General features: G+C 35.4%; 1 protein-coding gene across 1 annotated transcript in view; it reads right to left on the bottom strand.

Annotated features, from left to right (window-relative positions):
- The window catches only part of Commd1 (copper metabolism domain containing 1), a 166,397-nt gene that overhangs the window by 108,134 nt on the left and 43,745 nt on the right, over window positions 1–14,518 (bottom strand). Inside the window, exon 2 of the mRNA XM_026387206.2 lies at window positions 6,024–6,305. Coding sequence (XP_026242991.1) covers window positions 6,024–6,305 — 282 coding nt within the window. The remainder of the gene's footprint in view (window positions 1–6,023; window positions 6,306–14,518) is intronic.

Raw genomic sequence — 14,518 nt, 5'->3', positions numbered from 1 at the left:
AAGTAAGTCCAACACCAGGGTCTGTTGGAAGGCTAGGAAGAGGCTGAGGACTTCTACAGTGCCAAAACCCTTTTCTCATAGGATCAATGAGTTTGCAAAGACAATCAGCCCTCTCCCTTTCCCTCTTTAAGTCTTTTTCTTGATGCACAATGTACATACAGAAAAGGGTATCATAAAATACAATGATTTTTTAAAGCCTATTAAAAAATTATTTAAGTTCAGTAATCTTAAATTCATTTCTTTATAAACAGATTTATTTCATCACAGACAGCATTTTCTTAACTGTCAAGTATGAAGTAATTTCATTTGTTTTCCCCCAAGTGGAAGGACTAGAGCTATGAAAAAACTCAAGTTGCATATTAGATGGTCAACTTAGTAAAAAGACTTCTAAAAAGTGACTAACATACTGAATTTAGAAACACTGTTCATTACTAACATATTGAAGCAAGAAAATACAAGCAGTTACCTCAATTCCTCACTTTTTCTTGTTACCTACATAATTCCAAGTCGGTTCAGGGCAACTTCACTACATTCAAAACACATTCCCCATCTGTTCGCTTCTCTTCATTCTGCCAAAACTGTCCCCATCTTCCTTGATAGTAGTATCTTAATCGTACATGGTAGCAGCCCCCTTAACTGGTCTCTTAGCTTTACCTTTTTTTTTTTCCACGACATGAATTTTTATTAGTTAACCTTGGACTTGACAAACAAATTTTTGAACACATTACAATTTTTTAAAATTTTTAAACAGGAAATTGTCATAAATGAGGAAAAAAGATGGAAATGTCAAAAAAAACTGTGTAACCTCATCTCTATTATTTTTTGAAGTGAACAACTAATATTGTACTTATTAATCTCTGTATACATAAATCTTGTTAACAGACTGAAAGAGTTTTTTATTTTTTATTATTTTTTAAACTTGAGATCCTATTATATAGAAGTTTGGAAACAAATAAGAATTGCTCTTATAGTGTGCAAATCAATTTCAAACTTAGTGATTTTTGCCTTCTGGGATCTCAGTATCCTGGCTTCACTCTTGACTATACACACTCCATTTTCCACCAGAATAAAATGATACAAATTACAGCACATGATTTCCTTGTTTGAAACTCCCTAATGGTTTCTAATTACACTGATAATAAAATTCAGATTTCCTCCCAACTTCTACCTTGGCTATTTCCTCTGTATTTTCTGCCCCTACATCTTCCTGAGGTGGCCCCTTCCTATGATTCCAACTCAGTTCACCTCCTCAGAGAAGTATTCCCTAATCAAACTAAATCAGTAGTCCCTAACTTTGAGATAGAGTCTGGGCAGCTATAATTTTTTTCTTCAGCTCCTCAGTTGGGACTGATATATAGGGATACTAAGAATTGCTGCACTAAACGAGTTTTGCTTTTGCTTATGATATTTTTATGCTGATTTTTTTAATATTATTTTTCAGTTTTCGGCGGACACAACATCTCTGTTTGTATGTGGTGCTGAGGATCGAACTCAGGCCGCACACATGCCAGGCAAGCGCGCTACCACTTGAGCCACATCCCCAGCCCCATATGCTGATTTATTTCTTGCTACTTCTCATTGCCTGTGGGTTGGAAAAGTGGAAAACTGACAGGTCTGAAGTGGTGAGAAAGAAATGCCAATCACTAGAAATCTGTACTAAATCACCACCAAAAGTCACACCTATCTGTTAAATGCAAGTTAATGTATATAAACTCTAGAGAATTTGTCATGCCTATATCAATTTTTTTGTTGTTGTTGTTGTTCTTATTTCATGATTCTCAGCCCGGGATCAGAAAGTTGAAATTGTCAGAAAAATAATATGCTTTATCACCTCATGTTACCAAACCAGGACCATTTTGCCCACTGCACAGTATGTTAATCACTGACTTGACAAGTTTTGCAAAAGAGAGTTTATTCACATGATGGCCAACAGATATGAAGAGAGGGGAAACCTAAGGGTCAACCCTACAGCCTCAAGGATAGAACTGAGTAATATTTATAGGAATAAGCAAGGTGATTTAAGGAATGGAGGTGATTGGCGGTAAAGCAATCTGTGGTCTGTACACGTGTATCAATCTTCCTAGCCCTTCACAGGATGCATGTTCAGAAATGACAGTTAGCAAGATCTGAGGGTAGAGATTTTGACCCTCTAACATCAAAAGGCCACCCATCAGACACCTGCAAAGACCCAAGGGAAGAGAGTGGTTTCAACAAAAGCATTCTTGAAGCGCCTGGAAAGTAACTTCATGTGTCCCACAGGTCAGAGGTATTATTTATAGCAGAGCTAATGGGAGACTATTAATTACATATTGCTCAGCTGCAAATCAGTGATTTTTAAAATCAATTAAAAGCAAGTGAAAATAGAGTTTTGATCCAAGTTTTCCATGGTTTCATTCAGAACTGTCTTAACTTTGTGAGTAAAGATTGCCATTCTCGGGGCTGGGGTTATAGTTCAGTGGTGGAATGCTTGCCTAGCATGTATGAGGCACTGGGTTCAATTCTCAGCACCACAAATAAATAAACAAAAATTAAATATCCACGAACCACTAAAAAAAGTTAAAAAGAAAAAGACCGCCATTCTCTTTTCTAAGTCTTGGTAAAAATCTTCAATTTGATATAATTTCCTAACACTAATTATTAACTTTCTTCCACTATGAACTATGTAAGATAGGGGATTTGTCTATATTGCTCACTGATAAATTCCCAACTCTTAGATGATGTCTGATATAAAATCATGAATTATGTGATTATTCATTCAACAAATAGTTACCATGTGTTAGGCAGCATCCTAGACTTTGAGGATATAGCAATGAAAAAACAGCAAAAATCCTTGTCCTCTTACATACTAATGGGTAGCACAGACAAGAATAACAAGTATAATAAAAATAAGTGGCAAGAAGAAAAAAAATTTAAAAACTAATCTAAGGTAACAAAAGATAGACCAGTAGTTGCCTAGGAATTAGAGTAGAAGGACTAAAAGGGCCACAGACAGACTTTTAATGGGTGAGGGACATGTTCTGGTTCCTGACTGTGGTGGTAGTTTCACAGGTATACAGAACAACCAAAATTAATCAAGTTGTATACTTGGAACAAATAAGGTTTATTGTATGAAAATTATATTGCCTGGAATGTAAAGCAAGAAGCAGAAGACTGAACTTTTCAAAATATAGCCAATGAAGGCTTCATTAAAAATTTGATTTTTAAGAAAAGACATTAAGAAAGTGAATAAACTAGCATGCGGATATCTGGGAAGATCAACCCACAGGGGATAGTACTGGCCCTAATAAGATAATGTGTCTGGCATGTTCCAGAAATCAACAAGGAGGCCAATGAGTCTAGTTAGTATAGATTAAGGTAGAAGACTATTAATCTGATTGAGATAAGAAGCCACTGGAGTTCACATGAGAAGCCATGAATACATTATTGGACTTATGCTCTAATAGAGTCACTTTGGATACTGTGTGTTGAGAAAAGGCTGAAGAGCAGAAGCAGAGAAATCAGTTGGAAAGATGTTACTATAATCTAGGAGAGAGGTGATAGTGATTTAAACAGAGTAGTAAGTGAGAGGGTGAGTAGACAAATTTTAGACACATTATAAAACATACCCAGAAATATTTGATGAAAGGCTGGATCTGGATGTGAAAGGGGGAAAAAATAGAGGATATGAACTGGAAGAATGGAGGTACCACTAATTGAAATGAGAAAAAAACAAAAGAGGAGTAAGTTTGGGAGGTATATGAGGACCTGGTTTGGGGCATATTCAATTACTGATACATTTTAAACATTTAAGTAGAGTTCTCAAGTATGTCATAAAAACATATCTGGAATTTAGTGGAGAAATTTAGTTTGGGGTTTAAATTGGGCAGTCATCAGGGTATAGATGGTATTTAAATTAAATCTATGAAACTCCAATATCATTAATTAGCAATTAGGGAAATACAATCAAAACTACACTGAAATTACATCTCACAAAATGGCAGTCATCAAGAATACATATGGGGGGTGCTGGGGTTGTGGATTAGCTGTAGAGCACTCACCTAGCACATGCGGAGTGCTAGGTTCAATCCTTAGTGACACATAAAAATAAAATAAAAGTATTGTGTCCAACTACAACTAAAACAAAATACTTTTTTTTTTAAAAAAAAGAATACATATAGGAGATAGGGCTGTGGCTCAGCAGTAGCGCACTTGCCTGGCATGTATGAGGCACTGGGTTGGATTCTCAGCATCATGTATAAATAAATAAAATAAAGGTCTATCAACAACTAAAAAAATATTTTTTAAATAAAGAATACATATAATAATAAATTCTAGAGAAGATGTGGAGAAAAAGGATCACTTATACACTGTTGGTGGACTGTAAATTAGTACAACCACTATGGAAATCAGTATGGAGGCTCCTCAAAAGACTAGGCATTCACCAAATGACCCAGCTATAACACTCCTTGGTATTTATGCTAAATAATTAAAGTCATCATAATATAGTGATACATGCACAATTCACAATAGCTAAACTAGAGAACCAGCCTAGGTGTCTGTCAATGAATGAACCAATAAAGAAAATGTGGTATATATACACAATGAAGTTTTACTCAGCCATAAACAAAAATGAAATTATGTCATTTGGAGGAAAATGGATAGAACAAGAGACCATTATGCTAAGCAAAATAAATCAACTTCAGGTCAAGAGACAAATGTTTTCCCTCATATGTGGAAGCCAGAGAGGAAAAAGGAAAAGAAAGGTGGAGGCGGATCTCATGGAAATCAAACAGAGATCAGCAGAAGAAAGGGACCAAGTATTGGGAGGCAGGGAGAAAGGGGATATTGCTGGGGAGTGATACTGGCCAAATTATACTGTTATATTGTGCACATGTAATGAATACGTAACAACAAATCCCATTATTATGTACAACTATAATGTATCAATTAAAAAAGAAACTAAAGAGAATATGTAAAGAAACCTACCAGGGCTGGGATTGTGATTTAGCGGTACAGCACTTGCCTAGTATGTGTGAGGCCCTGGGTTCGATCCTTGACACCACATAAAAATAAGTAAATAAAATAAAGGTATTGTGTCCAACTACAACTAAAAAATAAACATTTTTTTTAAAAAGAAACCTATCAATTTTAAAAAATACATATCGTCATCATTAAGAAGAAAAGAAGGGGCTAAGGATATAGTGCAACAAAAAAAGAAGAAGGAAAAGGAGAAGGAGAAGAAGAAATAATTTTCTATTATAGGATATAACAGAAGCATTTGTTTCATTGTTTACCTAAAAATAAGTCTGATTATCTAATTTATCTAATTTAGTGATCTGGTTATTCTCTTACTAATTACCAGCTTCCCATCCCTGTCAAAATACATAAGTCAGGTCATTAAAAATCTAATTTGGCAGGCATCTGGAGCACAAACTGAATGACCTAAAGAAATATCATGCTAAGATTATCTGCTATAATGATTATCTATTTGCTGTACAGAACGCAAAGAAAGCACTGTTTTGCAAACAACCAAAATCAAATTGAGAAATATTTGTGAGCTCAAGGTCAAAGAGAGCATACTTGGGTCTTTAGGAACAACACATTAATGTAATTAAAATACATTGTCTTCTACATCTTACTGACCATAAAGATAACTGGGTAAAACTGTTTTGTTCTGTGTTGTTCAATATCAAATCTTGTTCTTTATTTAGTATCTCGACTATTGCCTTGGAGAGTTTGATCAAATGTCAAGAATTTTGAAATCTAACCAAAATGTAGTAGGAGGTAACTTCTGTACAATCACTTTAACCAATTCTGTTTTTCTGATCTGAGAAAACTGCAAATCCTGTGGCTGGTTCTAAACTCTGTCCATAATTATTAATATCCAAATTTTTAGATGATTCTACCTCTGAAAAGGAATTCAGGGTCTCTTCAATTATTTCTTTTATCTCTGCAAAGAAGAATGTCAAAATGCAATCTGAATGTATGGGCTAATATGTAATGGAAAATATAGTTTACAAAGATTGAATTGAAGTTGAACTCACCTGTCCACTTTTCCCAAATTCTAGCTCTATTATGGCAACAGGGGTGTGTATTTGAGATGAGTGCCTTGACTGAGACTTAGAATCAACTCTCCAGCTCAGGCCCCGAAGTCCATTGTCCCAACGGCTCTGGTTCATGAGGCTCTCTCGAATCTTTGTTTTGTGGCTCTTCCAGAATTTGGAAATGACAGCAGCCTGGTCAGATGTTATCCCACCTTGCTTTTTGGTTTGAGCAGTCAAAAATGCCTCCAGTTGGTTGAAATCCATGTCTGCAGATGCAATCGACTATAAAGATGTCAGAAAAAGCAATAAATTTGAATTTGGTAGATAACTAGAAAAAGAGCTTCTTAACTAGAGCATATTTTGAATGATTCTTAAGTACTGACTATTTCTTTCAAATAAGATCATCAAACAATAGTAATGAGAATGAATAGTGAGTATAAATACAAAAACACTCCCTTTGCAAATATCAAAATATCAGAAAAGCTACTATTCAAAATTCTATCATTCCAATTCTATATTAATAACTTGAATCTAACTTAAATACCCAGTTTCAGAGTGAGGAAATGAAATGAAAATTATTTTAAATAATAAAACAAAAATAAAATTAATCTGTTCTCTGATGCAATCTTATAGTGCCTTACGGATAGGCCTGATTTAAAAAAGTACAACTGTACAATGTATTCTTTTTTTATATGTATATAATGTATTATCCATAAGAAGTACTAAGTAAATGTTGTTAAGTGAAGCATTATTTTAGCTTTGCAGTCTATCTTCAGTGAAACAGCTCAGAAGCATTATTTTAGCTTTGCAGTCTATCTTCAGTGAAACAGCTCATTTGCAATACTACTCTGCAATTATATATGATCTTAATACTTCTCCTTATATTTTCAAAAGTTAATTGCCATTAAAGTTGGGTTCTCAATTCAAGCATCCAAGAAAACACAGTAAATAAATATAAGTTCAAGTTTAAAATTAAAAAGCCCTAAATTTGCACAGCAGTCTTTACTCTTTCAAAGCATTTTCACTTTTATTATTACAATTGAGTTCACCATCCATTTTCAAAGATAATGAGGTAGACAGAAGTAGGATTAGTTCCCTTTACTCTCAATTTATAGAAATGGAAATGGAAGCATAGAGGAACCAAATGATTTTCCCAAAAGTTCAGTAAGTGCAGAGTCAAAGTCTCCTAAATGCAAAGCCATGTTTCCCTCTAATTAGTTTTCATAAGTGACTACACAGAGAAGTAGATTCTGTATTACTTTCATTGAAAAATATCTAAACTGGCACTTTCTGTCAACAATAATTCAGAGACACCAGCACCTAAGGAGTAGATACAATGCTTTATTAATGGCCTTCAGAGACTATGAGACATGAGAGGAGAGTGATAGTTAATGATTTAATACCAGAGCAAACTTTCCCTTGCCTCTTCTTTGATAGGTTCCTACTCTCTCCTCTTTATGAGGGCTGATATGAATTCCAAATTAGAATATCCTCCTCTTTCTGGACACACTTATTGGTCCAAATCAATTTCCCAATTTAGAATAGGACAAATAGTCTTGTCTTTTGGGATAATAGTACCAGAAGGATGAGAGGCTGGGGTTGTCATTATCTTTGACCTCTGGGTATAAGCCTAAGTATGATTAAAAAAAAAAAAAAAGAAAAAAGCCATACATACACACACACACACACACACACACACACACACCTATATATACACACATATATACACACACATATATATATATATGAAGCCAAGCAGAGATAAGAGTAGATCCTAATGTGCCAATATCTGTATTCTATAACTCCCATGGCCCTGGTTCCTGCAGGCATTCTTTCAATTTTGTACACTATATCACCTCTTTCCCACCTACAGGCACTAAATAAATATATATATCTCTATATACATACACACACACACACACACACACACACACATATATATATATATATATATATATATATATATATAAAATTCAAGATAGTTTAAGTTGTAGTTCTATCATTTATAACCAAGAGTCTGACTAAAATAGGGCAGTAGCAGTAAGAACAGAGGAATGTAAAGGTACAGGTAGTATACGGATGGGTAAACTATGGCTAGGGCTGAAAAATAAACATACTGCCTTTCTTTTCTCCATTAGTATAAAAAACGTTATTTATTACAACTTTCTGGTAGATTAAAGATATTTCATGTTGCAACAAAAAAATGTTAATATCTCAGGGCTGGGGTTGTGGCTCAGTGGTAGGGTGCTCATCTAGTATGCACTAGGCACTGGGTTCGATCCTCAGCACCAAGTAAATGTAAAATAAAGATACTGTGTCCACCTAAAACTTAAGAATAAGTATTTTTTTAAAAATATTAATATCTGCCTATTTATCAGATATTAGGCCTAAAAACCTCTGGCTATGCCAACTCAGTAGAAATATTAATTTATTTACATAACATACTATAATTAAATTAAACTATTTCCATTGGCAACTCACATCAGAATTCAGGTGGTTTGGATCATTCTTTTCCCCAAATTATATCAAGAAATATCTATTCTGATATAATTTTACCTGTGATAGAATTTATTTTGTTTTCTGAGGCAGGCTGAGGCAGCAGGATATCGAGTTCAAAGCCAGCCTCAGCAAAAGTTAGGTGCTAAACAACTCAATGAGAACCTCTCTCTAAATAAAATACAAATTAGGGCTTGGGATATGGCTCAGTGGTTGAGTGCCCCTGAGTTCATTCACCAGCACCAAAAAAAATTTTTTTTGAACAACTACCATGATAAAGATCTGCTCAAGGGGCTGGGGATGTGGCTCAAGCGGTAACGCACTTGCCTGGCATGCATGCGGCCCGGGTTCGATCCTCAGCACCACATACAAACAAAGATGTTGTGTCCGCCGAAAACTAATAAACATTAAAAAATCTCTCTCTCTCTCTCTCTCTCTCTCTCTCTCTCTCTCTCAAAAAAAAAAAAAAAAAAAAAAAACTGCTCAAAGCATGCCACCTCTATCTACTGATAGCCAAAGTTGATGGCCTGCTACTCATCTTTTGATTCTCTCCTCCATCAACACAACACCAGTACTGGGGATGGAACCCAAGGGCACTCTACTATTGAGCTATATTCCAAGCCCTTTAATTTTTTAATTTATTCAAAAATAAGCAGCACATGGTATGAATTGCCAAGATCATTGTAATGTCATGTGTAGCTAATAAAAATAAATAAATAAAACAAGCAGCACAACCTGTGGGCTATGGTTTGCCAACTCCTGCTCAATAACATAAAACAAACTGACCCATGTCTTACATGACTGCAATGCCCCACCTGACATTATGTGGAAAAATCTGCTTATAATTATTAGAGCCTAGATATTAACTATTTTTACACAAAAGTATTTCCCACAGTTTATTTAAGAAACATCCAACTTTTCACTAATGCACCTAATATAACTTACACTTTGTTTGGGCATAACTTCACAAACAGGATGTTAAGCATTTTAGAAAAAACACATTATTGGGGGCAATGCTGTTTAAAATATCTGAGCTACCAATATAATACATTTGTGCATATCTACATTTGTTGCTATGCATTCATAGTGACTCTACATATAGGTACAGCATCTAATTAATTCATTGTATGTTCTAATGCTCAAAACATTTACATTTTAAAATAAACCTTTCAAATTACTTTAGTTTCACTGTATTTTTCATTTACATTACATTTGTATTATATTGATTTATTAGAAATTATGCATGTTAATTTTTATTATATATGAGTTATTATTGTATAAGAATTCCACTGAAGGATAATAAAGAGATATTTGAAAATGTTTACTATAAGAAGGTGACATTGGCTTGGACAGGTTTGAGAACCACTGAAGATTGAATGTAAACTCAATAAAACAGGCCCTGGCTTATTTTTTAGTATTTATTTGACAAATTCCTGCCTCCCATACTTAACGCTCAAATAATAACCTGTTTGCAATTCCCCTTCTTGCAATCCTAATATACTGTTTCTTTATGTGTGTTTCTGTTTGTGCTATTCTAACAGCCTAAAATATCCTTCTGTTACCATCTCCATCTTATTAATTTCTATTTATCATTCAAGTCTCAATCCAAGCATAACTTCCCTAGGAGTCCTCCTTCCCTAGTAAGGTGCCGCAGTCTGGCTGGGCACAAGAATCACGAGCCACTCACAGCTTTGTAGATTCAAACAGCAATTCTTTATTCCCGAACTCACACCGGCCTCTACACACGTTCTGGGGAAATCCAACTTCTGCCCGACAAATACACGTACTCCACCAGGCTTTTTATCCTATTCCCAGCAGGAATAACCTTAAACCTGGAACTGCCCTAAACCCAGATTGTCTTAAACCGGGAACGCCCTAGACCCAAATTGTCTTAAACCGGGAATGCCCTAAACCCAAGGAGCGGGATACTTCCTAAAACCTGCAGGATACACCCTAAACCTGGATCCACCCTGGTCCTTGAGCAGGGTCACCTTTCTCAAACACACATGCAATGTCACAGCAAATTTCCAAGGCAAGTCCATTTAACATGGGGTACGCTGGCAAGGAAATTTCGATGCGTCATTCCTACTTGGCAATGGCCCTCAGCAGTAAGGTAAATGCCACTTTCAATTCAAAGAATGCCTTAATATATCTATCATTCTATATACCTCAATAGAATCAAATTATGTGTTTACAAGTCCATTTCTTCCACAGATTCTAATCTTTGAGGGCAGGGTCTACATCTCTCTGAAAATACAGCATCTAATGCCCTGAGTAGAATTCAGGTCCTAACAGGTACTCACAACCATATCAACTACTTTTCAAATCCTAAAAGTTGCATATAAATATTAAGTCCAAAAGCATATGAAGTTTCCCACTTTTTGCTTCACAAAAATCCTTCCATATATATTCATAAATCATAAACTCCTTTGACATAAATGTAGAAAATAATCCAGGTTGTTGATTCTTGTTTACCTAACATAGCCCTTGGAAATTAACAAGGACACAGAGCCAAAAGAAAGTTAGGATAGGAATTTAGAGGAAAGGAAGAACTTGAATAAAATATGAATTTTGTTTAATCAAAATTAAACAAAGTTGTTACTCCAAGAAAATAATCAGTGATCCCACATGGTATAGCTGATGGTAGAAAGCTTAGAGAAACTGCTGGTCTCAAGTCAACACAGATCAGCAATATGCTAAAAATGTACTTGACTGGTGATCCAGTAATAATTTGGGTGATAGAGGCACTGGGGATTGAACCCAGGGCCTCCCACATGTTAAGCCCGAGCTCTACCACTGAGCTACACCCTTAACCATGCATACCTTCAGCCCTACATCTTGCTATAAAGTGTAAGTGCATTAAGAGGATAAGGATCAGCAGTGCATGGTGGTGCATGCCTGTACTCCCAACTTTTCAGGAAGCTGAAGAGGAGTATCTCACAGTTGATGCCAGCCTGGGCAACTGAGTGAGATCCTGTCTCAAAATAGAATAAAAAGGGCTAGAGATGTAGCTCAGTAGTAGAGTGCTCAAAGTCCTGGGTTCAATCCCTAAACACACACACACACACACACACACACACACACACACACACACACACGGCAATGATTTTGCCTCAATTATTTAATATTTAGTCATTGTGGCCTCACACATTAACTAATACATAGTAGGTGCTCCATAAAAACATGGTGAATTATCAGCAAAACTATGGAAGAAATAAAAAGATTAGAAGTTTCCAGGGTTTAGAACAGAGGAAGCAATGAATATGTTCCAGAAGGATTCTCAGGGCCATGAAACTATTCTATAGGACACTAAAAGCAGATATACGCCTGTTCTTACATATGTCAAAACTCATAGAATGTATGAACTTAAAACTATAACCTTTGAGTGATGATAATATGCATTTTGGTTTATCCACTCACAATCACAAATTTGTCAACCCTGGAACAGGATGTTGACAGTAAGAGAGGTTATGTATATCTCGGAATAGGAGTTACATAGGAACCCTATTTTCTATCTTATTTTGCTGTAAATCTAAACCAGCTCTAACACTGGTTTTTAAAAAGTTAATTAGGGGCTATGGGTAATAGCTTAGTGGTAGAATAGAATGTATGTCTAATATGTACAAGGCCCTAAATTCAGTTCCCCTAGCATCACCAAAATCAGTGATACAAAACAAAACAGAAAAACACCTGGCAGAAGTGATGGCTATGCCAATTTTCTGACTCAGGTTTTAGGAAACTGGCAACTTCCACTTTTGTCTCTCTTAAGAGATTTGCTCTTAGAGCCCACACAGAAGGCTGTGAGCAGCATATGGAAGAGTCCTAAGTTGAAAGGACTCTGGCCTTAATTCCTCTCAACTTTGGCTGAGCTCCCAGCCAACAGCCAACATCAAATTGGCAGCCATATAAATGAAGCATTTTGGAAGTGAATCCTCCAGTCACCAGTAGAACAGCCCTCATGGAGAGAATCTTCTGTACAAGCTCTATCTACAGTTCAGATTCAGCAGGCCAATAAATGGCTGTTGTTTTTAAATAAAATAAACAAATACATAAAGCTAATGATCCCTGTTTCAGTGAATTGCTTAAGTATCAGCTGGGCACAGTGGTATACGTACTATCCCAGTTACTTGGAAGGCTAAGAAAGAAGGATCACAAGTTCAAGGCCAGCCTGGGCAACTAGCAAGAAACTATCTCAAAATTTAAATAAGTAAAATAAAATAACAAGGGCTGGGGGGTATAGCTCAATAGAGCATTTATCTAGCAGGTACAAAGCCCTGGCTTCAATCCTTAGTACCTCCCCCATCCCACCCCCAAAAAAACCTCAAGTATATGACCTGTCTTTATAGAAAACTAATCAGTCTCCTCTAATTTCATATTTATATATAATTATAAATTTCTCCCAGCTGATTAAAAAGAATAGTATTTAAAGTTGGTACTCAAAATAATCCAGAGAAAGTCAGTTCCTATTTCTCTTTGGCAGATAAAACAGCTTTTCCTTTAAGCTTCTAGTTTTTGAGAATGGTATTTCAAAATCAGACTTAGTGATTAAAACAAACAAGCCAGGGGCTGTGGGTGTGGCTCAGTGGTAAAGAGCTTGCCTAGCATGTGTGAGGCACTGAGTTTGATCTCAGCACCACATAAAAATAAATAAAAGTACTGTGTTCATCTACAACTAAAAAAAAAAAATAAAAACAAGCCAGGAATAGTGGCAGACACCTATAATTCCAGCAACTCAGCAGGCTGAGGCCGGAGGATTCCAAGTTCAAAGACAGCCTCAGCAACTTAGCGAGACCTTAAGCAATTTATCGAGACTCTGCCTCAAAATAAAAAATAAAAGGGCTGGGTATGTGGCTCAGTGGTAAAGCACCCCTGTGTTCAATACCTGGTACCAAAAAAAAAAGAGTAAATAGCATTTATCAAGAACTATATTTTTATATAATATAAACTTATATATTAAAGTTAAAAAGCAAAATTGTTATTTATTTTCACCTAGTAGAAATACATCAATAATAACTAGGCATGGTGGCACACACCTACAATTTCAGCAACTAGATAGGCTGAGGCAAGAAGATTTCCTCAGCACCACATACCAACAAAGATGTTGTGTCCGCCGAGAACTAATAAATAAATAAAATTCATTCTCTCTCTCTCTCTCTCTCTCTCTCTCTCTCTCTCTCTCCTCTCTCACTCTCTCTTAAAAAAAAAAAAAAAAAGAAAGATATTGTGTCAAAAAAAAAAAAGGACAAAAACTGTACATTCACTTTGGATAACACTCTAGCCATTTCTTACAAAACTCAACATATTCTTACCATATGACCCAACCATTGCTCTCTCTCTCTCTCTCTCTCTCTCTCTCTCTCTATATATATATATATATATATATATATATATATATATATTTTTACCCAATTGGGTCGAAAAATTACATCTATACAAAAATGTGAGCATTGATGTTTACAGCAGATTTATTCCCAATTGCCAGAACTAGGAAACAAACAACATGTTCAACAGTAGATGAAAAAACTGTAATACATCCAATGAAATATAATTTAAGCACTAAAAAGAAATGAGTTATCAAGCCATGAAAAGTTATGGAGGAATATTAAATGCATACTCCTAAGTGAAGAAGCCAATCTGTTTTGGCTACATATTGTATTCCAACTGTATGACATTTTGGAAAAGGCAAAACTACATAGACTACAAGGAGATCAGTAACTGTCAAAAGTTTAGGAGGAGGGAAAGGACAAACTGTTGCATACAGAAGATTTGGGAAGCACTGAAACTACTCTATATGATACCATAATGGTAGACACATGTCATTACACATCTGTCAAAATCCATGTACTATATACCACAAACAGTGAACCCTAATGTAAGCTATGGACTTAAGTTTAGAATAATGTACGAATAAATAATGAAAAATATAAAAAGAACTTTTACAAATCAAAAAGACAACCACATAAAAATCTGGTCAAATACAGGAACAGACATTTAATAGA

The sequence above is a fragment of the Urocitellus parryii genome, chromosome 12, assembly GCF_045843805.1.
Source record: "Urocitellus parryii isolate mUroPar1 chromosome 12, mUroPar1.hap1, whole genome shotgun sequence".
Taxonomy (NCBI): Eukaryota; Metazoa; Chordata; class Mammalia; order Rodentia; family Sciuridae; genus Urocitellus; species Urocitellus parryii.
Note: the sequence above shows the minus strand (reverse complement) of the source record. Positions and strands in the feature narration are given on the sequence as shown.